This window comes from Lethenteron reissneri, chromosome 21 (genome assembly GCF_015708825.2).
Source record: "Lethenteron reissneri isolate LAM-NWPU_2019-01 chromosome 21, ASM1570882v1, whole genome shotgun sequence".
Classification (NCBI taxonomy): Eukaryota; Metazoa; Chordata; class Hyperoartia; order Petromyzontiformes; family Petromyzontidae; genus Lethenteron; species Lethenteron reissneri.
The window spans coordinates 6428338-6453764 of NC_083799.1; the positions used below are offsets into that span (position 1 = coordinate 6428338).

Below are 25427 nucleotides of genomic sequence, written 5' to 3' on the forward strand. Positions count from 1 at the left end.
GGTCCAGTAACCACGCTACACCACTGGCTTTAGCTAAACCACGAAACTAAACAATTTTTAATATTACTACGTAAGGCCCACTGAGCTATATAACTCTTTTTCAGAAATGACATGGCGATAAATGATCGCTCAAACAAGTGGCTTATAACGTGGAAATTTAAAGCAGCCAAATACGCTTAAACGCATGTTGATTCTCAATGTGGAGGGAAACACAGGAGGTCCTGGCAAGAAATCCAAGGAGACAACATGCAAACTTCAAATATATAGGCATCATCAGGGTTGCGATCGAACCCATGACCTCCTGCAGACCAGGCGAGGTAGTTAACATCTCGACCCCAAACCCTGCCGACCGACCAACCCCACGAACTCACAAGCCATATCTTCACACGTCATGCCCACCCCACCACCCACCGCTCAGAACTTCACCGAGGTCGGGGAGCCCAACTCGGCACGCTGCGACTACGTGGAGAACCTGCGCGAGCGGGGCTGTGGCGCGGAGCGCACGGAGAATCCCCGGGGCAGCCAGGCGCTGCTGCTCGACCGCCCGCTCAGCGAGCGTGGGCAAAAGCTATCGCCCGACCACATCACACAGGTCGCCCCGCAGAGACTCACGCTGCGCCTGCGGTCGGGTGCGTAGCCCTGCGCACTGCAGCCACACTCGCCACCCACGCCCTCGCACGCACTCTCGGTGTGGGTGAGACGTCTGACCCCCTCCCACACACACCACACACTCCCACACACACCCACCTACCCACACTACTCGTCCTCCTCATCGCTCTATGCACTGCACAGTTTTGGTAGACCTAGGCCAGGGGTTGCCAAAACCAAACTAACAAGAAGAGACATTTTTTCGAATTCGGTAATAAGAAAATGTTTCAAGGGCCGTTAATGCGTGTGAATACGAGACGGTCCTTAATAAATAATGTCACAAAGCAGTCCTTAAAGAGACCCATGCGGTTCTGGAGCCGCAGATTGCCGACCCATGACCTAGGCTGACTGAGAAGCTTGTCAGGGCTTGGTCTGTTGAAAATGCGGCCAGCCTAGGTGCAGATAATTTAGTGAGGAAGCGTTACAGTGGCTCACAAGCACATTTAACACAAACAAATTCGTCAATTGCACTTCCATGAAAGGAAAAATACACTTATATGATAGGCGAAGTTTCGGGCGACGGCTCGTCTTCACAGCACATAAATGACGCTGTGTGCCAAAACATGTGTAATGAAAATAGAGCCTGCATGCGGTGTGAGGGGATTAGTGCATTCGTACTGTCGGTTGACCTCCCTGACATTAACTCCCGTGGCCACTAGTCCCCTCATGCCGCATGCAGGCGCTATTGTCATTATGCATGTAAACGTGCTGCAATGGCAATGAATTAGTGCATCAACACCGCATGCACGGCTCGAAGTCACACGACAAAACCGATGACTGCAGATATTGTGATCTATGCAAACATGACTCCTTGTAAAAAAGGTGTCAGTTTTGTTGCCAGATAGAAGGGTAAAAAAACAATTATCATATTTTTTACTGGCAAATGAGGTTCCAATGGTGTAAATGCTTACCCCATACTCTCATACTCTGATGGTGCATTGTCTTTGAGTTGTGCGCCTTTTTGTGTCATCTGGTCCAACCCATGTGAGACTAGGCTCTAAGGAAAGCTGTCTCGGGTGTGGACCAATCAACTTCAAGTACAGTGCATACAGAGTTATGTTTTTTGTTTGCATTATGACTGCAGGTATTGTGGTCTATGCAAACATGACTCCTTGTAAAAAAAGGTGTCAGTTTTGTTGCCAGATAGAAGGGTAAAAAAACAATTATCATATTTTTTACTGGCAAATGAGGTTCCAATGGTGTGTTTATGTTCTCACATTGTATTGAGATGCTTTAATAGCTATGACTAATGATAACACAAATTTGACAATCCAATACTGGATTGGAGGTTGTTTGACCATACTTCACCACCCTTATCAATGCAGCCTTGTGAAGCTGTGCGAAGAGGGGGCGGGCGAGGCAGCATAATCAACAATTCAGATGGTGCTGGTTTTTTAGGTGGGTTGGGAGGCACTACAGGTTCAGGTACATGACTTGCCACTAATGCTAGCCGTAGATGGGAATCGATCTCAGGTCCGCTTTCCGCAGGGTTCATAGTGCAGTGAACCAAACACAGCTCTATTGCTTTATAAAATATAAACATTACAGTATATCGCATTGTAACCTTCTTGATAGCTGCTGTTTCAAAACATTCTCAAGTGTGGTAAGTGGTCTAAGACGCGCGCGAACATGCGTCGACTTTCTCTTGACGAATGACGTCGCCTAACCGCGTGCAGGTGAGCCGCAGGTGTTCAACGTGACGTTCCGCCGTGCAGAGGACTACCCCATCGATCTCTACTACCTGATGGACCTGTCCTACTCCATGAAGGACGACCTAGAGAACGTGAAGAAGCTCGGCACGGAGCTGCAGCGCAGGATGAAGGACGTGACCAGCGACTTCCGCATCGGTGAGCACGGAGCCCACCCCCCGACCTCACTTACAAAGATTCCCCACTCCCCCTTATAGACTTGTGACATTAATAAGCGGTTAGTGAGCACCTTCTTAAAGATGGTACAGCCTACGAGGCAGTGGGTGGCCAGAATCCCATCTGGCTGCCTTTGTCTCCCCGTCGCTGATGTTTACACACAGCAGCGGGCACTCAACGTTTAAGGCTGAGTCGACCTAGGGGAGGCGCAGGACCAGTTCAGTTCTTCGGCACTGTTATTGGTCGTGAGGGGGAAATTGAACTCGGGTTGCTGGATTTATAGCACGGAAAAATACATATGAAACATTGAGCAGTGCCACACTTGCACATTACTATTCGTGAATGAATCTGAATTTGATGTATTAAGAGCTGAAATTCATCACCCCCCCCCCCCATCTCCCCGCAGGCGATATCCTAGAGGGGAGGGACTGTAAACAGTGCCTGTTGCGCACGCAGCCGCGCCAAGATTAATAAGCGCACTTGGAACAACACGAACGATGTTTTAGTTTCAAGACCGTTAGTCTACAGCAGGTTACGGTTTCCCACTGAAGTGATGCGAAATCAAGGGCGCCCCCCCCCCCCCCCCCGCAACAACGGTGATGTCGCATCTCACACAACAGCAATGCCTCTTTGTACAAAACGAGCCGTAAATAAATCAAATTACGATGGCTTCCTGTAATTAGCGAGGAGGCCAGGCAGGACGGGGCGAATGTAACCACCGGTCCTTGCGTCCACGTTCATGCCATGCGCTTTTTAAATCTCCGCAGCACAATCGCACGAGTAGGATGTTTGACACAACCACGTATAGAGGGGGAGGTGTGAAGCATAATGTGTCTTGTCTTTGATACCAGCCAGGGAGAGCGCGATCGCCCTTCTGGTATAACAGACGTCCTGGAGGGGCTAAGCCCTGTGTGTCGATGTCTGCTTGACGTTCCCAGAGAGTGCTTGAGCCAGCGTTCTCTGCACTCGACCTAACTGCTGTTGTCTACAACTAGACGTACCACTTCCTTCTGCTATAGACGTCCCGACGGGACCACTCCCTATCTAGAGGGTCAGTTGAGGTTGTCAGAAAATATTCTGACCAGCGATATCTACTCAAGATCTGGCCGTTCGGAGCATGAGTTCTCTGTAGGGACATTGAATACGCTGGGGCCATTGACTTTGTTGTTGTTGAAAATTTTTTTTTTATGTAGCTGCTTGCCCCATTGAATTGTGGCTTTTTTGGACCTGTGGTCAGCAACTGCAATAATTCCAAAAATAATCTCATTTTATCACCTCCCACTGCTCCAATAACAAGAAGTGAGTTGCAAACTCGTCAGACATGCACGGGATCAGGAGCAAAGGGCGTCTTCCAAAAGCCATAAAGTACACGATTGAGCAGTTGCCAGAATATCACGTTCCTCCTCCCCTAATCGTCTGTCAGCAGCGGTAATTGTTGTGTATTTTTGAACAAGAGGTGTCAGGTTTCTCTTTTCCGCTTCCGATCGCACAGCTGCAGGTTATTTAATTAATGAAATGCCTTAAAGCTAAAATAACTGTGAGATGAAGCCTGTCATTTGTTTCAATCAAAAGAGAAAGACACACACAATTATGCAACAATTTAGAGATACAATTTTTTTTATTGAATGGTGTAATAAATTAAATAAATTCCTGAAACGCTACCAACAATGTATCATGAACGTGCATACCACACCAAGCAAGTAGCCTTTGCATATTGGGGATGGACCAGTGCATCGACTCATTTATTAATATGCAATATTAATGCTCGCAATACTTGCATTGAATCGCATGACAAGGAATCAATGTTTGTATTTCTTTCCCAGATGTATATATTTTATGTTTTGCGTTCACATCACTTCTGTACAGGCACAACCGTTCACCGCAATGTGCATGAAAATGTATCAAGCCTTGAGTTGAATCGTGACCCTGAATTGTGACAATTTATCAAATCACGGTGGTGAATTGTTCGACCCCTGTTGAAAACCGCTTGTTGTGATTCGTGCTGTTGCAGTAATTTTTTTTTATTGTGTAATGTTAATAATGTATTTAAATAATCGTCGGGATATAAAATTGATTTCACATTAGAGGCTCCAAAGTGTCACTAAGAAACAATGACAAGCACTTCAATATACGACCGTCATTAATGTAAAACGAAAATCTATTTGGTACAACACTCATCAACATTTAAATATCTTCACGATTAAGATATTTCTTTTGCAACAAGCAGTGCACCGCCCTGTTTCAAACAGTGGCCCTTGATAACGATGTCACAACTATTTTTTTAATCACTTCAATATTCCTCTTTAAACTGGGCTTTGACAGATTTTTTTATATTTCTGGCAATAAGTGAATGCTCTTTCACATGTAGGCTTTCGCGACCAATATTATCCATAATAGAGGGTTTGGGTAAGATCGCGATCTTCACCCAAACCCTCTATTCATCTAACCCAAAACCCTCTATTATGGATGATTGCTCTTTGTAAGTTAAAGCAACATTTAATTCTCAAAACTGGAATAAGTGAAAAGGCACAGTTTAATACAATGGTTATTTTATGCTTAGACCATCAACCTGCCACACATTTGAACCCCCGTTTAATGACAGGCACCTCACACCCCAGATTCGATCACCAGGGTTTGTCAGTCGTGTCAGCTCAAGTGGTCAGACCCCCTGAGCCACACGGCCGCCTCGCGCCCGGTACCATTCACAATAATCCGAGCTTCTGCACGCACGGTCAATCGTCGCTGGCGCTCGTCACTGTCGCACCAGGGTTCGGTTCCTTTGTGGACAAGACGGTGATGCCATTCATCAGCACAACGCCCGCCAAGCTGCGCAACCCGTGCGGCACCCGCGAGGAGGTGTGCACCAGCCCCTTCAGCTACCGCAACGTGCTGCCGCTCACGAGCAATGGCAGCCTGTTCAACGAGCTCGTGAGCCTCCAGAAGATCTCGGGGAACCTCGACTCTCCCGAGGGTGGTCTGGACGCCATGATGCAGGTCGCTGCGTGCGAGGTGCGTTTCCAGGTTATTTAGAAGATACTAACAGGAAGTACCCGGCGTTGCCCCGGTCTTAAAAATATTTCAAAACTACTCTGAAAATATAACAGCGGTGCGTACTGACTGTGGTGGTACCTGCTATGATTACAGCAGTGCATACTGTAGTGGTAACTGCTATGATTACAGCAGTGCATACTGACTGTGGTGGTACCTGCTACATCTAGCGACTGTATAGTAGTAATAACTGCACGCATCGGGGTGGGGGAGACATCACACAGTGAAGATTTTTATAGCATTTTTAACGCGAAAGAAAATTCCCCCCCCCCCACCAAAGGCGCGTGAGTTGGTATGGCCGTGCGCGCGTGATAAGTAAATAAATGGCCTACTACCTATAGTGCTAGCATCTAGCGACTGTATATATTAGTAACTGCACGCATCGAGGTGGGGGGGGGGGGGGGGACGTGACACAGTGAAGAATTTACGAGAGCGTTTAGTGTATTTTTATAGCATTTTTAACGCGAAAGAAAATGTCCCCCTCACTCCCACCGAAGGCGTGCGACTTGGCAAGGGCCGTTCCCCCCACCAAAGGCGCGTGAGTTGGTATGGTCGTGCACGCGTCATAAATAAGTAAATAATAGCGAAGCGCACAAAAATCGCACTAAATCGCTAATTAAATTAAAGTTGACGGATGTGAAAAAGGAATAGCGCTTGCTGACCGCGGGGCTTACGGCGTGGTAACTGGCCATTTTTTTTCTACCTAAACCCCACCGTTGGAGAGCCAAGCGAGCGACCACACACAAACCCATAAACCCATAATTTTTTACTTTTATATATATAGAAGAAGATAGATATATAGATAGATCCTGGGGGGGGGGGGGGCAGCAGTCGGTCATGGGCAGGAGAAAAAAGAAGGGCCTTGAGTCTTCACTTGTACGTATGTAAACACATTTTGCATCGTACGTAGAAAACCGTGCTAATCAGAGGTGTGGGAGAAAGGATGACAAACTAAACACAAAAAGCAGTTTTAAAGAAATTAGTTTTTAATCTTGATTGGAAAGTGCATAGCTCCAATGGCTTCCTAATATTTAAAGGAAGAGCATTCCAGGTGGCTGCAGAAAGTACATCTGAAAGCGCGTTGCAGTGACCATCTTTGTTCGCCGCGAGGATGATCAGAGTTTGCATGATTGTTTATGCTCCTTGACGAGATCAGCAAGGTAAAGAAGTTGAAGAGGGGCAGAGAGTTCCACACTATGGGGTCCCATTCTGCTTTGTGCACGACATCTTGCATTGTGCGTTGCACGAATCTACACATTGCGTCGCAATCTGTGACTCGCTTTGCACCTTTTATCGTTTTGCCACGTTACATCTCTGCGCACCTGGCAGGACAACATCCGTTGGCGCAATGTGACGCGCCTGCTCGTGTTCTCCACGGATGCCGGGTTCCACTTTGCGGGCGACGGGAAACTGGGTGGCATTGTCATACCCAATGACGGGCACTGCCACCTGGACAGGGAGGGCGGCTACACGAAGAGCGATGTCTATGTAAGTCGTTTGCACTCAGACACCGTTATCCACGGTTTGATTCCAGCACCTGGAACACCGCATCCAGTTACGTGCCTACTGCATTCTACCAGAGACCCGGAAAATATAATTGAGAAACTAAGCCCTGCCATTATGCTTCCCACTGCCTGAAACCATTTAAGACCAAGATAAATTTCTGCACCGTTTCCTGTTTAAACAAGGAGAAGTTTCTCAATGTGGATTTGATCGCTGCACTCCCTAGCGAGTAACTTTATGTCAACTTCTAAACAGGTTACCACATGTAGAGGTCACATGACTCCCCATAGTTACACGCTCTGTAGACCAAGCATTGTTCAAAATATGAATGCAAGTCGCTTGCTTTCATCAGCCCCACAATCTCTAATACTAATACCCGATCATGGTGGGCTAACCTCACCTACAGTCAAATACAAATATAATCGTATCAATTATAATTAATTACAACCACAACGTTATTGTAATTTGAGCTCACATGCTGCTCTGTTTGGGAATCATAATTGACCCCAGGTCTGGTAAAGATGGATCAATAAATCAAATATGATAGGATATTGACCACTTGTTGCTTTTGAGCATCTCAATGTGCTTTACAAAATCATTAACAAGATTCGCAACAAGGACAATGATAGGAACATCAATCGAATCTCACGAGCACGATTTGACTCGTGTATTTTTATCACAATAATCGATTTTGATCGGTAAATCGAATCATTGTTATCCTTGCCTCCTCGGCTACCCCTGTCTGCATTCCCTCCGTTTCCCTTTAGGATTACCCGTCCGTTGCGCAGCTGGTGCAGAAGCTGGGGGACAAAAACATCCAACCGATCTTTGCTGTCAACAATGAGTTCCACGACGTCTACAGGGCAAGCGATCGCACACACACACACAGCTTACTCCTCCACAACAACCCAGATTATGCTCAGAAATCCACATGCTTAGGCAGCCAGGTGGCTCAGAGGTTAAAGGGTTCAACTGGCACTCCAAATATTCTGGGTTTTATCCATATAGCCACCTGCAATTAGACCAAGTCTCATGAGTTGGTGCCCACAGCCCGGTTACAATATATTGGGTATTACACTTAATTTGAATACATTCCAGCTATGGAATGTTGTTTTACATAGAGGGTCGCACAGCTCTGTGAGAGGTCTGAATGCCTTCTTCATCTCATTATTCCAGGAGCAAAAAAAAGAATTAGGAAACATTTGGAGGAAAGATTAAAATACCATTTAGAGAAACCCACAATTTTGTTTGAACAAAGTATAGAATACATTTTTCCCTTACCCTACACTTCAGGTTTTTGTTATTATGCAACACATCACTGGTACCATGTATACTTTTAAGGCAGTGTTCGGGTAAGTGGAGACTGTGAGTCTGTGACATTTGCGCTGAGTCACGCGACGTTTGGCTCCATGAGTCATGTGATCTTCTGTTTGTGTCACTGAGCAGAGCCTGAGTGAGTTGATCCCCAAGTCAGCAGTAGGCGTGCTTTCTTCCAACTCGTCCAATGTGATCCAGCTCATCATCGACGCCTACAATGTAGGAACTGCCGCACCATCCGTGTGTGGTCACTCACTCAAACACACACACGTTTGTGTAAATGTAAGAACCAACATTTTGTTTGCTAAGCTGTGGGAAATACATGTGTATTGGCGTGTACGCATGTGTGCATGCATGTGCGAGTGTGTGTGCGTGTACATGTGCGCATCTGTGCATGTATGTACATACACTCTTGTATGTGTGTGCGCGTGTGCGAAATTGGTTGTAAAAATAGCAATGTTTATTTAATATTTTGATATTAGTCAACGACAATGAATGCTCCAAAATTAAAAAGTTTGACGATGATGATGACTATCCACCAAATACCCAAGCATGACTGACTGTATTGAGATGAAAATAAAAAAATGTGAATGAAGATAAAGACCAAGAACATTTGGTAACATTGATAGCGACAGCTGCACACTGAAAACAATGACTGAATGCGCTGATTGGCTGACCTTATAATATTTAAAATAGCCTAATGAACTTCCTGCTCAAATGAGCATTGGGGCCATGCTGTTCTTGTGCTTACAGTCATGAGCCAGTGGTGGAAATTTTAATTCCACATACCTGTGGTGGGGGCGAGTCTCTTCATAGGAAAACCACTGTTGACTACTTCCCCACAAAATACTAGTGATTTTATCAACCCCAGAGGAATGAAGGGGCGAGTCAATCCCCAAACAAGCATTTATATCTTGGGCAAATATTGGACGCACCTCACACCAACATTTAATAACTGAAAGTAGACTAAATCTTTTTAATGCTTGAGTCGGCTAGACTAAGCGAATTACTAAATGAATCTCACCGACTCAGACCCGACTACAGTTCCACAGGTCGTCATCTACGAGACCAAGGCTATGATGAGAACAGGCTCACAGCGGTGCGTGCGGTGACGCGTGCGCGAGAACAGGCGCTGTCGTCGGAGGTGATCCTGGAGAACACGAAGGTGCCGGAGGGAGTGCACGTGGCCTACACGGCGCACTGCAAGTACGGCGAGACGCGCACGGGCGACGGTGGCCGCGCCTGCTCCAACATCCAGATCGGCGACGAGGTCAGGGCGGGCGGGCGAGTGAGCGAGCGTCTCGCTGCAGAGTCGCTCCATTTTCATTCTCGGAACGAAACGAGAGTCAGCTCACCGCTTCATTCTAACGGTCAAGGCAGGGGGGAGGCGAGTGCTGCTGGAGAGAGCCCGTTAAAGCTGGCAATGTCAGAGCGTTGAATCTTGGGTTTCAGCAACCTGTGATTGAACTGGGTTCAAGTGCCAAGATTATTTGTGAAACCAGGTGAGAACTCAAGAGACCAGGATAGTGGCACATTCTTTAGAGTGACCTTGCTCACCAGCGAGTTTGGTGGTCGCAGTCCCAATTTGGCCTATTCCAGCTCTAACAGCTAAACTCGTTGCAATCTGATTGCCACGTGATATGATCGCCTTACCAAGAGGTGCAGCACCACCTAGTGTGAGTCGGACTCAATTGCAGGGACCTCAAGTAGCTGTGACACCATCTTCAAGAGGCCGTTCCCTAACATGAGGTGATGCACTGCTCTGCAAGGATTTCGAAAGATAATTTCTTCATCTCATTACACGGCACCAATTGCACAATTTGAGTATTATTTTAGTTGATTAAAGAAAAGATTAAATCTTGATTTAAAGCTTTTGTGACTGCAGGAATTCACATTTTCGGCTCTCTTATTTTACATTAACAGGTTAAATTTCCCACACTAAAAAAGCCACCTCGGTCACCGAGCTCGACGTTGCTGCTCTGCAGTTGTCCATGAACATGCTAATCTCTCACATTAACACAGCCACTTCTGTGCCCTCGACTTGGAGGTCGCCCTCCGATGTTATATTTACATGCTAATTTCTCACATTAACATCACTAGCCCCGCCCACTTCGTTTATGGGCTACACCCATTTTAAACCTTTAAAACAGTCTGCCTCAGCAGCTGTCCCCTCTTTTTTCTTCCGGATGACGAACGCTTGTGTTGCGATCGAAACGTCGTAGTTAATTTGTTATTTTTGTTATTTTCTTTGAACCTATCTACGTGACTTTACCGAAAGACCCAAGAATATCAAGATTATTTTCGTCTCATGTTTACTTCCTGGTTTTGTTCAGTGCTCCTAGCTCCATGAGCCCAACAGCATTCTAAATGATTGTTTTTAATTAGCATCGTTTGATGCTTGTATCATAAGCGTAAGAATAATTTGCCACGGGTGAATCGACGCATCATTCCATGCCTTGTTTATAACGTCTCTCCCTTCCCTTCACCTCCCTCCCACCCCTCCCCTGCTGATTCCATACCTCTCTCCATCCCTTGCCCTCCTTCCCGACCCCGTGTCCCTCCCTCCGACCACCAGGTGACGTTCAGCATCAGCGTGACGGCGACGCGGTGCCCGAACGAGGGCGAGGACGCGCGCCTCACCATCCGCCCGCTCGGCTTTAACGAGAAGGTGGAGGTGACGCTGCAATTCGTGTGCGAGTGCGCGTGCCACTCGCTCGGAACAGCCGACAGCCCTGAGTGCAGCCAGGGCAACGGGCGACTTGAGTGCGGCGCTTGCCGGTGAGGCTGTGCGTGCGCGAGTGCGCAGGTTTGCGCGGGCGTTTAGATGGCAGCGCACGTACCGCTCCTCGCTGTTGTGTATCGCAGTCTACGTTACTACACTTGTATCACGAGTATCTGTACTGTATAACATCTGTACCGTAGCAGGACACTCACGAAATAGAGCCTAGCAGCTCATTGGGCCCTTCCTGCCAAAATAAAAAATCTATTGAATCTATCTAACCTGTCGTCCATGGAACACTGCATGTCCACCGTGGGAAGTGGCCCGCGGCACTGTTTCCGATGTCCAGTGTTGTTCACAAAATGTTTTTTTTGACGACTCGGTCCCGCAAAATTTGTTAAGGATCGACAATGAGGCCGCATGTCCTACAAAGACCGGAGCACTGCCCTAGAAATGTTCCCTCGAGCAGTGTTTCTAAAACTTGGTAGGCATGCAGACCACTCAGTTGATGCAAACATTTCCAAGGACCACACAGCCCCCCAACTGCCACTGACAAAACACATTCACTTCTCTCTCTCTCAATACCAGTCATACAAAATTATTCATATTACCGGAACATAAAAAAACTTTTTTTTTAATTGCAGCTAAAAAGGTTTTAAGGTGGGGGGGGGGGTGCATTTAGAGATCAGAGGGTAATTTAATCAGGGTAGTTTACCGAACTTTAATAAAAAAAATTAATACCATGAATAAAATATTCATTAATGTCCAAAGCAAAATGTATGAACGTTAACATTGTCATTATTTTCGGATCAACCTGTATTTGCATCACAGCCCGGCGGACCACCTGGAGGACCGTCGCGCACCACCGGTGGTTCCGGGGTACCACGTTTTGTGAAACACTGCCCTAGAACTCTCTAGTGCTCCCTCTAGTGGAGGAGATTTCCACCAGCAGTGATTACTTATTTGGTTCTTTCGGTAAAGTCACGTAGAAGGGAAGTAATAAAATAATAAAAAATAAAACATAATAAAATTTTATTATGTTTTATTTTTATTATTTTTATTTTATTTTTATTATTTATTACTATTTTATTACTTCCCTTCTACGTGACTTTACCAAAAGAACCAAGAAGATGAATCCCTGCAGTCACGAAAGCTTTAAATAGTGATTACTTAGTTAAAGGGCAGGACGACTAATTATCCTCTTAGCCTTTATACAATGTATAACGACAAATTTCGTTGTATTGCATTGTCTAAATATTGTGATTGTGATTAGTGTCCAATTATTATTGTCCAATGGGAGTTTAGTACTTATGCCATTTTGGAAAAGCAGAGCTCAACTGTCAGGTGAAGAGATGTATATTTACTGCAGGAGTAATGACTTAAAATAAGAGACAGAGAGTTGGACTTTAACAAAGCCACTAGAAAATAAGCATTGGATCTTTCAATACAGGTATATGTGGACAGTGTTCTGAACCTCATGGAATCTTTCAGATTGATAATACAAGACACGTTATCACAGTGTAGTAGATGTCATGAGGAAGATGAGGTTGTGGAAGGCAGGCAAGTATTCAGGATGGAGGGGGGAAGACTACCAAGACAGGCATTGGAGTGATGACCAAGGGGTATAAGTAAATCTAGATGGTTGTGACGTTAATATTTTTGAGCATTTCTTGAGGAAGGTATCAACTACACATTGAGGCGAAGACTTCATTCCAGATGGAGGTGGTGATGAGAACGTTAGAGCAATCCTTGAAAGTCGGGTGGTAACCTTACGACAACCATTCGAGCCAAAGGAAGGAAGCAATGGCGATCAGCTGTGGTGGCATTAATGACATTGACCACGATGGCCTACTCGACGTGACTAAGTTCACAACTCGTCCACCCCTTGTGGTCCGCAGGTGCAACGAGGGTCGCATCGGACGGCTGTGCGAGTGCAGCAAAGACGAGGTGAACTCGGAGGACATTCAGGCGACATGCAAGCGCGACAACTCGTCGTCGGTGGTGTGCAGCGGGCGCGGTGACTGCGTGTGCGGCGAGTGTGTGTGCCACAAGCGCGACAACGCCAACGAGCACGTCTTCGGCAACCTGTGCGAGTGCGACGACTTCTCTTGCGACCGGGCCGCCGGGAAGATCTGCGGCGGTGAGGCCTGTGCGACGCGGGCGTGTTTTGCTTACGACGTGTGCGTTTGTATCGGCGTGTGTGGCCATCCGTGACCCGTTTTGTCGTGCTCCGCGAAATAGGAGGAAGCAGAATGATGGATGCGAATTTGGAGCCTCGGCATTTGGTATCGTTGTGATGCTACAATTCGTGGAAATGCGACGTAATTTCAAGGCTGTAGGGAAATTGAGCAAATGTATTTTGTATTGAGAGGTGGTCGGTCATAGGCAGTGGAATAAAGGAAGGTAGTGAGCCTGGGTCTGGGGACAGGTCGAACATTTTAAACTGGAGCAATGTTTGCTTACTTAGGCAAATGCTGCTGGAAAACATCGGTAAAGAAGATTCTCAAACTGTTGGGATTGAAATATAAATATTTTAAATATTTTTGGGATGAAGCAGATGGTCACCTGCTTTATCGATTTAACAAACTTGGTATACTTATGTCATACTGATTGCCAGAAAAAGGCTTCCCCACGAGAGGCAGAGTGAATGTTGGGATGGCTACGATATTTTTTTATTATTACACGCTTTTATTCAACTTACTCCGTCTGTTGTCGTATCCTCAAAAAAATCTTGTAACTAAATTTTTACCCACTTCTTAATGTGCTATCGACTGCAAACTTGGTATACTTATGTCATGCTGATGACAAGACTATATTACAGCATAAAAAAGTAAAAATATATATTTTTAAACGATCTTTTTTACGGCTCTAAGAGCGTGGACAATTAGAGCCGTAAAAAAGATCGTCCCTTGCGTTATGGCAAGCCTCGGGGAGCCACGCCGAGGGGCGGGGGATGTGGAAGGAGGGGAGGGGCGATAGGGGAAGGGGGCAGGGGGAGGGGCAGCTCGGACAGTACATTTCATTAAAGCGTGTTTAAAAAAAAGTATTTTAATTTTTTTTATATAAACCCTAATCTATTGCGTGACACACTTAATATTGTTGTGTGGCGGTTGTGCGTGGTTGTGGGGCGGCAGGTAATGGTATCTGTGACTGCGGCCACTGCGTGTGCTTCCCCAACTTCACGGGGAACGCGTGCGACTGCGCGCTCGGCACACACGGCTGCGAGGGCCGCGGAGGTCAGATCTGCAATGGGCGCGGTGTGTGCGAGTGCGGCAAGTGCCGGTGCTCAGAGCCACGCTACCAGGGCGCAACCTGTGAGCTGTGCCCCACCTGCCCGGAGGCGTGCGAGGAGCACAAGTGAGGATACCTTGTTTTTTCCCCTACTGGCACAACCAAGACTCAGGTGGTGCTAGGTTGTTGTTGGGCAGGGCCGCTGATGTTGCATTTGATGAACGGGTCGAGCCGCGTGCACGTGACGCGGTCATACCGTTTGAATTGTGTACCGACCGACGTCTCACACACGCGGCTGAACATGTCATTAATCCCACACCTGGCCCCACTTGGCCCCGAGCGAGATTCAGATTTCGTGTGAAGTTGATGTATCACGGTTTGTCGATGTATCATTGATAGGTTCCATACTCTTTGGTTCTTTCGGTAAAGTCACGTAGGTAGAAAAATAATAAACAATAGATCACAACGTTTCGATCGCAACGCAAGCAATCGTCGATTGTCGATTGCTTGCGTTGTGATCGAAACGTCGTGATCTATTCATTTTACTCACACTGTCTGTTGTTGCTGTTGTCGTATCCTCAAATCTTGTAACTCAATTTTAACCCACTTCCCAATGTGGTATCGACTGCAAACTTCGTATACTTATGTCTTACTGATGACAATACTATTTTCTATCATAAAATATATATATTTTTAAACAATCTTTTTACACGCTTTCTATTAACTCACTCTGTTGTTGTCGTATTCCTCAAATCTTGTAACTCAATTTTAACCCACTTCCCAATGTGCTATCGACTGCAAACTTAGTATACTTATGTCATACTAATGACAATACTATATTCTATCATTAAAAATAAAAATTTATATTTTTAAACCATCTTTTTTATATGTTATGTTTCAGCTTGGGTCAAATTGTCCACGCTCAACTGACGTTGGCTGTAAATCACCACGGTCCCTTACGTTATGGCAAGCTTCGGGGCCACTTCTTGAAGTCGTGGAGTATTGCCGTTACGAGTACGGTACATTTCATTAAAGCGTGTTTAAAAAAAAGTATTTTTAAATATAACTTATTTCTACCTACGTGACTTTACCGAAAGAACCAAAGAGTATGGATTCCTGTAGTCACGAAAGTTTCAAATCACGATTGTTAGGTTCGAGTTCGCCTTTTAATTTATACAAGCAGCAGCCGCCATTCGCCACTAAGTGGCCAGTGATGTCACCACGGTGCTTGTGCCAGGCTATGTGCACTTTTAGGCCACGTGAATATATCTATCTTTTCAATATATCTATTCACCTATCTAACTTAATGTATAATCTATTGTCTTCATCTCTTCTGTCATTACGAGGATTATATGAATTTAAACTGGGGTCCCCAAAAATAACTTTTACTGAGTGCCCCCCAGTAGGCGAGCACCACTACCGCTGGCGAATGACAGCTGCCCCCCCCCCCCATTGTACCGCCCCCCCCCCGCCTCTACCTCTGTGCAACCCTGCGTGTGCAGAGACTGCGTGCAGTGCGCCGCATTCGCTAACGGGCCTCGCAAGGAAACGTGTGAAGAGTGTGGCCTGAAGGTGATGCTTGGAAAAGTGCTTCCTAAACAACTCCCAACACAGGATCCATACCTTCACGTGATCCACTTGAATCCATATTTTTGCTCTCAAAAGATTCCTATTATATAGACAGAGGCAAAAACGTTTGCTCTGGGTTAAGGAGGAATACACAATTTGACCTGGGATTTATACCTAGCCACGGCTAACATCAGTGACGAATAATAACACAACTGGTCCCTGTGGTGTGTAAGCATCATCACGGTGTTCGCTAGTGCAGCACTTGCCCGAAGTGTCTATGGCTACATGGTGAATATTTGTCTCTTGCGCTTGTGCGTGTGTGCACGTGCGTGCCCTTGTATGTGTGTGCGCGTGTGTGCGTACGTTTGCAGGTGCGCGTTGTGCCCGAGCTGACGCAGCCGGGTGCCGTGCAGCAGATCGTGCACTGCAAGCAGAAGGACGATGACGACTGTTGGTTCTTCTTCACGTTCACTGGCTCTGGCAGCAACGCATCCGTCGAGGTGCAGGAGAAGAGAGGTGAGCTGGGGAGGGGGGGGGGCGGGCAGGGGGTCGTGACTTTTGCACGCACCTCGCCGCTGGGATGGGCACCAGCGAGAAGGGACAATGATATGAATTTAACGCAGATTACCACCATCTCATGCATGGATATAATGTGATTTTAGGAGTTCTAGGAATTCTCCCGTATGTGTTCAAACATTTTCGTTTTATTCCAGAGCAGAGAGCAATCATGTAAATCACCTCGGCCTTCTCGCAGGATGATTCTCTCGGGAGGGCTGTGTTGCCTACAGCTCTTTAAGGAGTGGCATAACATTATAGTACCCACATCAAACCCATCTTTATGCGTTTCGTGCCCAGACGGCCATGGCTTTGTCCCACATACGTTTTAAGCTTTTATAGTGAAGAACGAACTTTCAGAAGTCACTTTCAGGCGTGAAAGTCAACAGAGCTTGGATGACGTCAAAGTGTTTCATTATTTGACATCTACCCATGCTCTGCCTCTGTTCAGAGTGCCCCGCGGAGCCCAACGTGCTGGCGATCATCGCGGGCGTTGTGGCCGGCATCGTTCTCATTGGCCTCGCACTGCTGCTCATCTGGAAGCTGCTGACATCCATCCATGACCGGCGCGAGTTCGCCAAGTTCGAGAAGGAGAAGCTCACTGCCAAGTGGGACACGGTACCAGCGCTTCATTCCTCACTTAATACTGCCCGGGCCGTCGATAGATTGGAGTTGGCCCATCATTTCTCACTCAATACTGCCCGGGCCGTCGATAGATTGGAGTGGTTGCATGGGACGAGTAGCCAAAGTGGATAGCAAGAGGTCACCACCCGACATCCTGGCGATGACATCTGGGGGAAGTGTCTGGAATGATGATGTGCGATTCCGTTCTTGTTAAAGCAGCAGCAGCAGCTCTCACGCTGTTTCATAGCCTTAAAATCACGATTCGGGTTTACATAGCGTCCAAATGTGATCACGTCTCAAGATGCTGTGTGGAAACAATAAAAAAAATCACGTGGAAGAAAAAGTGCCAGTGTGATCTCGATAGAGATGTTGATGGCATTGGGACTTGTTCATGGTTACGATTCATGGTAGTGATTCAATGGGATGATTGTTTATGCATTGTCTCATTCATTACGTTATCATAAAAGCAACATCTGCATAAATCACCAACGCATTCTTACATGCACAATTTTATGTGCGTATGAGTAAAAGAGTCGATCTTAATCGATGAATTGTTACATGCCTTGTGATCCCACACATACGCCTGACACAAATGCCTGTGCGTGTGTGTGCACGCGCGTGTGCCCTCTGCAGGGAGAGAACCCAATCTACAAGAGTGCGGTCACCACAGTGGTCAACCCCAAGTACGGCGGAATCCAGTGAATACAGTCTGCATGGGTGGGAAGGCAGGCGATGGACTCTGCTACGACCTTCTCTCGTCCTCGCTCCCTCTCTCTCTCTCATCTCCTCTCCCTCCCTCCTTGCAGGGGCACCCACACCTCCTGTCATACACAGCCACTATACCTGCAGCAGCAGCAATTCTGCCTATGCTCACTGCTTGACACAAGCCTCCCACATGTTGAGCCGATTGTTTCTGGCCCTGCACCGTATAGGATATTTCAATTCACGGCTACCAACGCAGTATTAGTGAACGTACGTTGTTACGCAAGTGTTAAGTTGGATGTAAAAATAAAATCTCATCTTCTTGAAAATATATGCTACACCCCAGAATCACGAGTCCCTTTTGGAGGCATCTGGCATTCTCGGTTCTTTAATTGGATCCTAATCAAGGCTGAGGAATGGCCCACCGGTGAGACCAAGCAATGTGAGATGATTTCGAGTAATGAGAGCAGCTTGTGCGAGCAACGCCTTGTGTCATGCTGACATACAGAACCAGAATCTTTAGACTGCAGGAATCCGATGAACTATGAAGTTATTTTCACAGATGTCTATGTCAAAACGCACTGGGCTCTCCGTATTGTGAAACTCAATCGCAACTCATGTAGAGAAATTCTAGAAATGCTCAATTTATTGACAAATTCACACATTCACGACATGCTTTTTCAGCACTTTTTACTGCATCGGCCAGCAGTCACCAGCGCCATTGTCTCTTACTGTTGGCTCATGCATTGTTTGTGAACGCTCGAGTGATTAATTGAAACAATGCGTGTTGATGCCACTATATTAAAGAGGTGCGATTTTAAAAGTATTATAAAACAACAATGATGTGATGATTGACGATTATGATCATCGCAATTACGACTTAATTTTATGATGATCGTGATCATCACAATTACTATGACATTTAATGTCAAATTCCTGATCATGCACAAGAGTTACACGTGGGAGGTGCACATACATACATTCATACCTTCAGACCCAGGGTGCTTCTAGGTACAGTCTCAGGGCCTGGTGCAGTCATGGTTCCTGTGCATTCAAGAGGTGTACGTAGTGTAGCACGCTCACCGCTCGCTGGTTGAAGGGCACAACGCGCCCATCTCCACCATCCAAATATTTTGTGTAAATGTTCTACGTTATGTCGTTTTGTGTTTGTTTCTTTGATACTGTATTCCATTTTCATAATCGTATCGTTTTCTTTTATTTGCTCCAGCAGCATAGTATAACTTTCATCTGTATTTTATATGTAAGGCCGCTTAATTTCAGTGCTTGGCAGCTTTCAGTTATCATCACAGAGCGATATATCACTGAAAATGCGTTTAGCTGAAACCTCTTCTTACACGATAGAGCGCGATATAAATGCTATTCCCTTCATTAGAAAAAACCTGCACCTCGTTTGTTCGATAGTTTCTGTAGTTTGCACTGGTGGGGTACGTGGTCTGCACGTACCTTTATATCACACGTATCGCACCCCTAAATCGCGCTTTGTGTAAAAAAATTCTGTATATACAAATTATGCACACATATGTACTGTATATATCTATGCACATATGCACACAGTCTGTATAAATATAAGTATGCTTAAAGCAAGACACGTTCCCATGTTGGCAGCCGCTACAAATTTGTATCCACGTACCACTCTTTGGATTGTATCGGCGATAGACACATGCCCAAATCTGAAACAAGTCTTGCTGAGCCATCCCGTAGTAGCCGGCGTGCAGATTGAGAACTTGCAACCTAGGCTTTACATTGGGGGTAAAAGTAATAACTCTGAAGATAAGCCATAAGTCGATACCGATTGTCGTCTTTGGTCCAATTGCATTCGATGAGTGTGCTGGTGGTAAGGCCCTGCTCAATTTCAGCTGGAGCAGTCCCCGACGCTGTTCCAGGAATTATCTTGGCGTGCCTCATCCATCTTGCCTTATTTTGTCCTCCGTTTTTTTTGTAATAAGCCTGTTTATAGGAATACAGGGTACAACAGTAACATAGAATTATTACGGATAGGCGTACCTTGTACCCCTCGTGGTAGTGCCTTACGCCAATAATCCCTATATCAAAGCCAGTCTATGGCAGCGATCCGGGAAATGTCGGGTGAGAAATGAAGCCCAGGCAGTGGGAGTCATTGTGATATCTACATAAAGATAGCTGCTGAGCACGATACTTGATGTGAACAACGAACATTTGTGAAGCTGTAAATGATTGGATTTCACAATTGAAAACCGCTATGAAGTTGTTGGTAATGGGGTAGTAATTATTTAGCAGTATCAGTCGCGAATCAATAACGTCTCGGAGAATTCCAAGCACCCCCTGTGGTGTCATATTCATGGGAAGGTGACAGCCATAAGTAACCACGTCAGTGTAGCCAAAATGTCAGGAAATAGTTTGTAAGAGGCCTCTGAAAAAGCACAGGTGACAACTGGAAAATGTGAGGACCCTTGATGAAGAATATGAATACCTTGATGAAATGTTGAGTCAAAATGTATGAGCCGATGTGTAATCGAGATTCATAATCGGTCTCGTGCGTTGTCAATTGCAAAACCCAGTGCAATTGAAGCATCCACCCTCTTCAGTTATTTTCACGTATTGCAAAACTGTTCTGTACATTAAAAACCATAAATAAATGTTTTTTTTCAATTACTCTGCTTATTTGTTAGACTCGAAGTGTTTTCATGAAGTAGCAGTCTTGATAGGCATGTGTAGTCATTTGCCTACTGCGCGATTCGTATGGGATTGTGACAATTAAAGTAAAAAATTATAGATTTTTGATCAGTGGTTGATATGCCTCAAGTGGCTGCAAGGGTCACAAACCCATGAAATACAGGGCAATAATATAATAGGATTGATTTCGAAGTGCGTGATTTGGTGCATGTTTCATGAGTTGTAAGATAATTGGTGCTAAACGATGAATCGATGCATCGGTGAGACATCTACCACCATCCTCCAGGAAGGGAATTAAGTGCACGTTGCGAAGTCACAGTGCACAGAGGCACTGAAATGCAGCCTTGTAGCGAGTCTATGTTGAAGTCTAATCAGAGTTTAAACGCTCAACAGGATGAGGAAGGGTGTGATCTGCTTTTGTTTTTTGAGTAATTCTGCTGGAGCTCTCAACTCGACCTCTGTGTATCAAGATACGCATATCAACGTACGTACAAGGAACGCTGAAAAGTTCATCGCTTGACTTGCTGCCAAACTCGAGTGAGACGTCACACATTGTACCCGCTCCGCGCTTTGAACCCGACAGAGGGCGCTGGCCACCCATGCGAGTCTCCCGACCGTACGTAAACCCGCAGCCGCCCCGCACACAACTGCAAGGTCATTCATACACCCAGGAGAGCTTCGCCGAGTCCTCATCACTCTCGTGTTGGATGTTCGGCCGGTCTCTCTCTTTGGTGTTGAGAAAAGAAAAAGATTCCCCCATACAGCCGTGACGGACTGTTGGGGCAAGTGTTGTTAACGAGCACCTGACGGAGGCCAACGGCACACGAGTGCGATTGGTGGCAAGCATCACGCCCGGTCGCCTTTGTCTCCCCAATGCTGATGTTTGCACACCGCACCAGGTGCTCATTTGTGGCCGAGTCGACCTAGGGGAGGCACAGGAGAGGTTCCTATACACGGATACAAATACAAATGTACAGACATGCATACAAAGCACAGACATATAAATACAAAAAACACAATAGCGCTTGTGCACATCGAAACCACGTGAAGTGTCGGAAGGCTCGCTGGCAGGGTTGACTTGAGATGACCGACATGTGAACGCGTGTATACAACTACACTGACCCAAACTAGAACACATATCGTACACACATGTACTGGATGTGTTCTAGTGACGTGCGGTGAGGTCAATGGCTGGGGAGGCACTGGCTGGTATCAGAGCCAGATTTACACACTGAGGGGGGCGTGTGCGTGTCTGACACGCCCCCCTCAGTGAGGCAGATGTGATAGCTGCCTCCCCTGGTGCTTTTTCATTGCAGTTTCATGACGAGACCAGCGAGCCTAAATATCTTTATACACATTCGTGAAATAAGTTACCAGGAGTATGGAAGGCGAGGACATGGAATGAAGGGGTCTACAAACATTACATTGGTGACATACTGAGATAGTAACAGGCACGCGCTTATTGCCCGCGCTCCATCCAGTTACTGAGTGGTTGCGCAATCACAGGGGAGGCGGAGCTCGTCGATGCCTCACCTCTCGTCTCTTCCTGTATTTGCAGCGGAGCTCCGCAAATTTGGCGATTTTGACAATAAAAATGATTGGAATCGTACAGACATTACATTTATAACACAGATCAGGGGCCGTCCATAAATGACGTCACGCACCGAGGGGGGGGAGGGGGTCAGACATTTATGACGATGTATGACGAGGGGGGGGAGGTTTGAGAAATGTGACGTCACATCAAAATGCGCAACTTTAAATACATATCAATTAAATATAATTGTTATAACACAAATTTTGGTTAATTTTCATTATTAACTATTTGATTATTTAAATTTACTAAGGTCACCTTTTATTTATTCCATGAAGGAGCATTTTGCTTCTCCATGGGAGAATGGAGAAGCATACATTTTGTAAATTTTTTTGAATTATTGTTATTAAACATTTTGATTATAATTATTCTACCAGGGCTTTTCATTCTGTGGAATAAATGATTGTTATAATTGTACTCTCCATTTTGCTTATTTCTACTACGAAGTTTCAAGTATCTTTTTATAGTTATAATTACTTTTAATATTTTATAATTATAAGAGAATTGCAATATATTCTGAAAATCTGCAGTTTTAGTTAGACGTTGAATATTTTCAAGTGAATTTTATGCTAAATTTCAGCTTTCCAACGCCCCCTTTTAAAACATGTTTTCTCCTACAACATCAGAGTGCAGCGCCACATTAAATACACTCTACAATGACAATAGTTTAAAGTGATTTGATGCATTGTTTTATTTTCAAAATTGAAATATGGTTTGGGGGGGGGGGGCAGAGCTTTGTGACGTCATATTTGAGGGGGTCTGACTTTTTGTGACGCCGTGTGACGAGAGGGCAGGGGGGGTAAAAAATCGGCCAAAATCACGTGACATCATTTATGAACGGCCCCTCAGTGGAAAATCTTCATTTCTTTTATTATGTTTTACTTTTCGTAACAGCTATTTTCATTGGAGTATGACAGGTGAGGCTGTGCCTCCCCTGCCTCCTCTGCCCACACGTCCCTGACTCCTCGCATACATATGTAGTGTCGTAGGTCTCTTGTTCCTTCCTCTCGAGGCTTGTGCGTGCGGGTGGCGTGTGTCGCACGCACACGCTCAGTCGGAGACGAGGTAGTCGCAGGAGGCACCGTCTTTCCTTTATTATGTCCACGCCATCAACTCCGGCCCCCTCTCTCTCACGACCACGCTGCCGTACGACGCGGCCCAGACACGACCCCGTCCTCGTTGCACCGACGGCATCGACCAGGACAGCCAACTTACTGTCCGGCCGTGCAATGATCGGGCGAAGACGACAGCGACGACGAGACGAGTCCACTCCCAGAACCGGCAGCCCGGAGCTCTCCACTGCTTCTATTCCAATCGGCCCGAGCCGCGCCTCTCTCACTTCCGAACCCACCAGAGGGTTCCAGAGGGTTCCAGGGGTCTCCCCACGAGGTCTACCGTGACCCTTGCCCCAGTTCCTCCGCCCTGCCGGCACATCCACCGTGTACATGCTCAGCGGTGTGTGCACTGTCTTCTTACCTGCAGTTGCAGCTGCTGTACAACAGTTAGCGCTGTGTCACTACACATACAAACACATCACGAGACACAGAACGCACACGTGGGTTCACATACATGCCAACACTCAACCCAAACACATAGAGTACATACAAACACACCCGACAGAGACAGATATACGCACGCAGATACATGCAGACAACCACGCAAAGACCAACGTGTGTCTCCCATATTGCCATTTAGACTGTTGTAGGGAAAGTGCTGTTTTGCGAGCATCTATTAAGGCGCACGTGGGAGGATGGTGTGGCCAGCACCACGCCCGTCCGCCTCAAAGACAAAGATCCCCCGTATATCCTTAACAGACTGTTGGGGAAATTGCTGTTAGTGAGCACCTATGAAGGCCAGAACAGTACACGAGGTTCGTGGTTTGCCAACACCACGCACGGCCGCCTTTGTCTCCCGAGTGGTGATGCTTACACACCGCACCAGGTAGTCATTTGAGACTATGTCGACCTCAGGGAAGGCCCAGGAACGGTTCAGATATTCGGGAATCGAACTCAGGTCGCCGGGTTCGGGGAACAACACACGAACCGCGTCGCCCCTGCCACACACACACGCGAATGAACACACACACACACGGAAAGTTAGTGCCACGCAGCCTCGCCAAAACTGCTGGCATTTCCGTTCTGATTTTTTTTATTTTGTAACGGAAAAATGAAGCGTCCGGAAGCACATGTCTACTTTAGATGCCACTACAGAAAGAAACACATACACAGGATGCAAACGGTCACTACAGTAGAGTATAGCAGGAGACGATGTGTGTTCTAATCGTAGGTGCTTGTTGTGCACCAGATTCGTGGATTGCCATGGCCCGTTCGCGCGTGGGAAACGTGCGTCCATGCCACGCAACAAAACCACCTACCCAACTGTGTTACAGATTCAAACGACTAACAACAAACAAAACACTTCCTTGAAAGGAAGAAAAAACTATGATAGGTGAAGTTTCGGGCGATGGCATTCATAGGACCATTGTCCGACGCGTTGTCAATAATATTTGATTCATAAGAAACCGGAGAAACTGGAGAAAACTCACCACGAATGCGAGGGGCCAAGCATCACGCTCATGAGTCCGCACACGTGGGTTTACAAATTTACTCTCCAATATCAATGCAACTCACCGCACAGTTCACCAATAGCAATGCAACGTCTGTGAATATTTTGTCGGTGCAGTTCTTGACCGAGATGGACCACAAATACATTTTCAAGAAAGCCCTTTAATAATAAGAAACCCCATACATTTTATTATTGTTCCCTTTTGCTGCTGATATATATCAGCGCGATTAGCGCAGAGTGTGCATTGGACTGCGTGCCACCGTTCACGCGTTTTTGTGCAGTCTAATCCACTCACAACAGCGTTTCGGGAAATAGCCTTTGTGGCACATTAGGAATGGACCACTTTTTTAATACGTCCTTATGTGCTGTGCAGGACATCAATGCACGTGTGTACACCAGCATGTGATGACTGAGTTGGGCCTGTGGGGGGGCTGGCAGGGTTAATGATTAACCGGACGTGTACACCAGTCACGTGGTTAATGGCGACTCGGTGAAAATTGCTGTGTGTGACACACGTGATGTTGCATTCTACAGATTAACGACAATAAATGTGTTTGCCCTCGATTTGGAGCACCCATTTCGAGAGTGCAACACTTTCTTCACAATAACATTCGAAATGGTTTTGTAACCCTTTCCGGACTGATGAGCATCAATAACTCGTTTTCTGAGGTCCTCCGAGATCTCTTTTGATTGTGGAATTACTTGTTTCCAGGCACCTGTATGGCAAAGACCAAACCCACACAGTTTCCGAACTTTACATAGGGTACGGACTCCCAAACTCACCCCTGAAGATCATAATAATGATTTAAACACCTAA

The 25427-nt window shown here is 46.2% G+C and overlaps 1 protein-coding gene across 1 annotated transcript in view; it reads left to right on the top strand.

Moving 5' to 3' along the window:
- The window catches only part of LOC133345139 (integrin beta-1-like), a 47345-nt gene extending 26923 nt beyond the window's left edge, over positions 1–20422 (top strand). Inside the window, exons 4-17 of the mRNA XM_061555636.1 lie at positions 419–629; positions 2325–2495; positions 5281–5522; positions 6891–7049; positions 7832–7927; positions 8511–8600; positions 9511–9651; positions 10957–11159; positions 12999–13240; positions 14235–14457; positions 15834–15903; positions 16272–16416; positions 16907–17073; positions 17713–20422. Of these exons, the coding sequence (XP_061411620.1) occupies positions 419–629; positions 2325–2495; positions 5281–5522; positions 6891–7049; positions 7832–7927; positions 8511–8600; positions 9511–9651; positions 10957–11159; positions 12999–13240; positions 14235–14457; positions 15834–15903; positions 16272–16416; positions 16907–17073; positions 17713–17781 (2229 nt within the window). The 3' untranslated portion in view covers positions 17782–20422. The remainder of the gene's footprint in view (positions 1–418; positions 630–2324; positions 2496–5280; positions 5523–6890; positions 7050–7831; positions 7928–8510; positions 8601–9510; positions 9652–10956; positions 11160–12998; positions 13241–14234; positions 14458–15833; positions 15904–16271; positions 16417–16906; positions 17074–17712) is intronic.
- The last annotated feature ends 5005 nt before the right edge of the window (positions 20423–25427 follow it).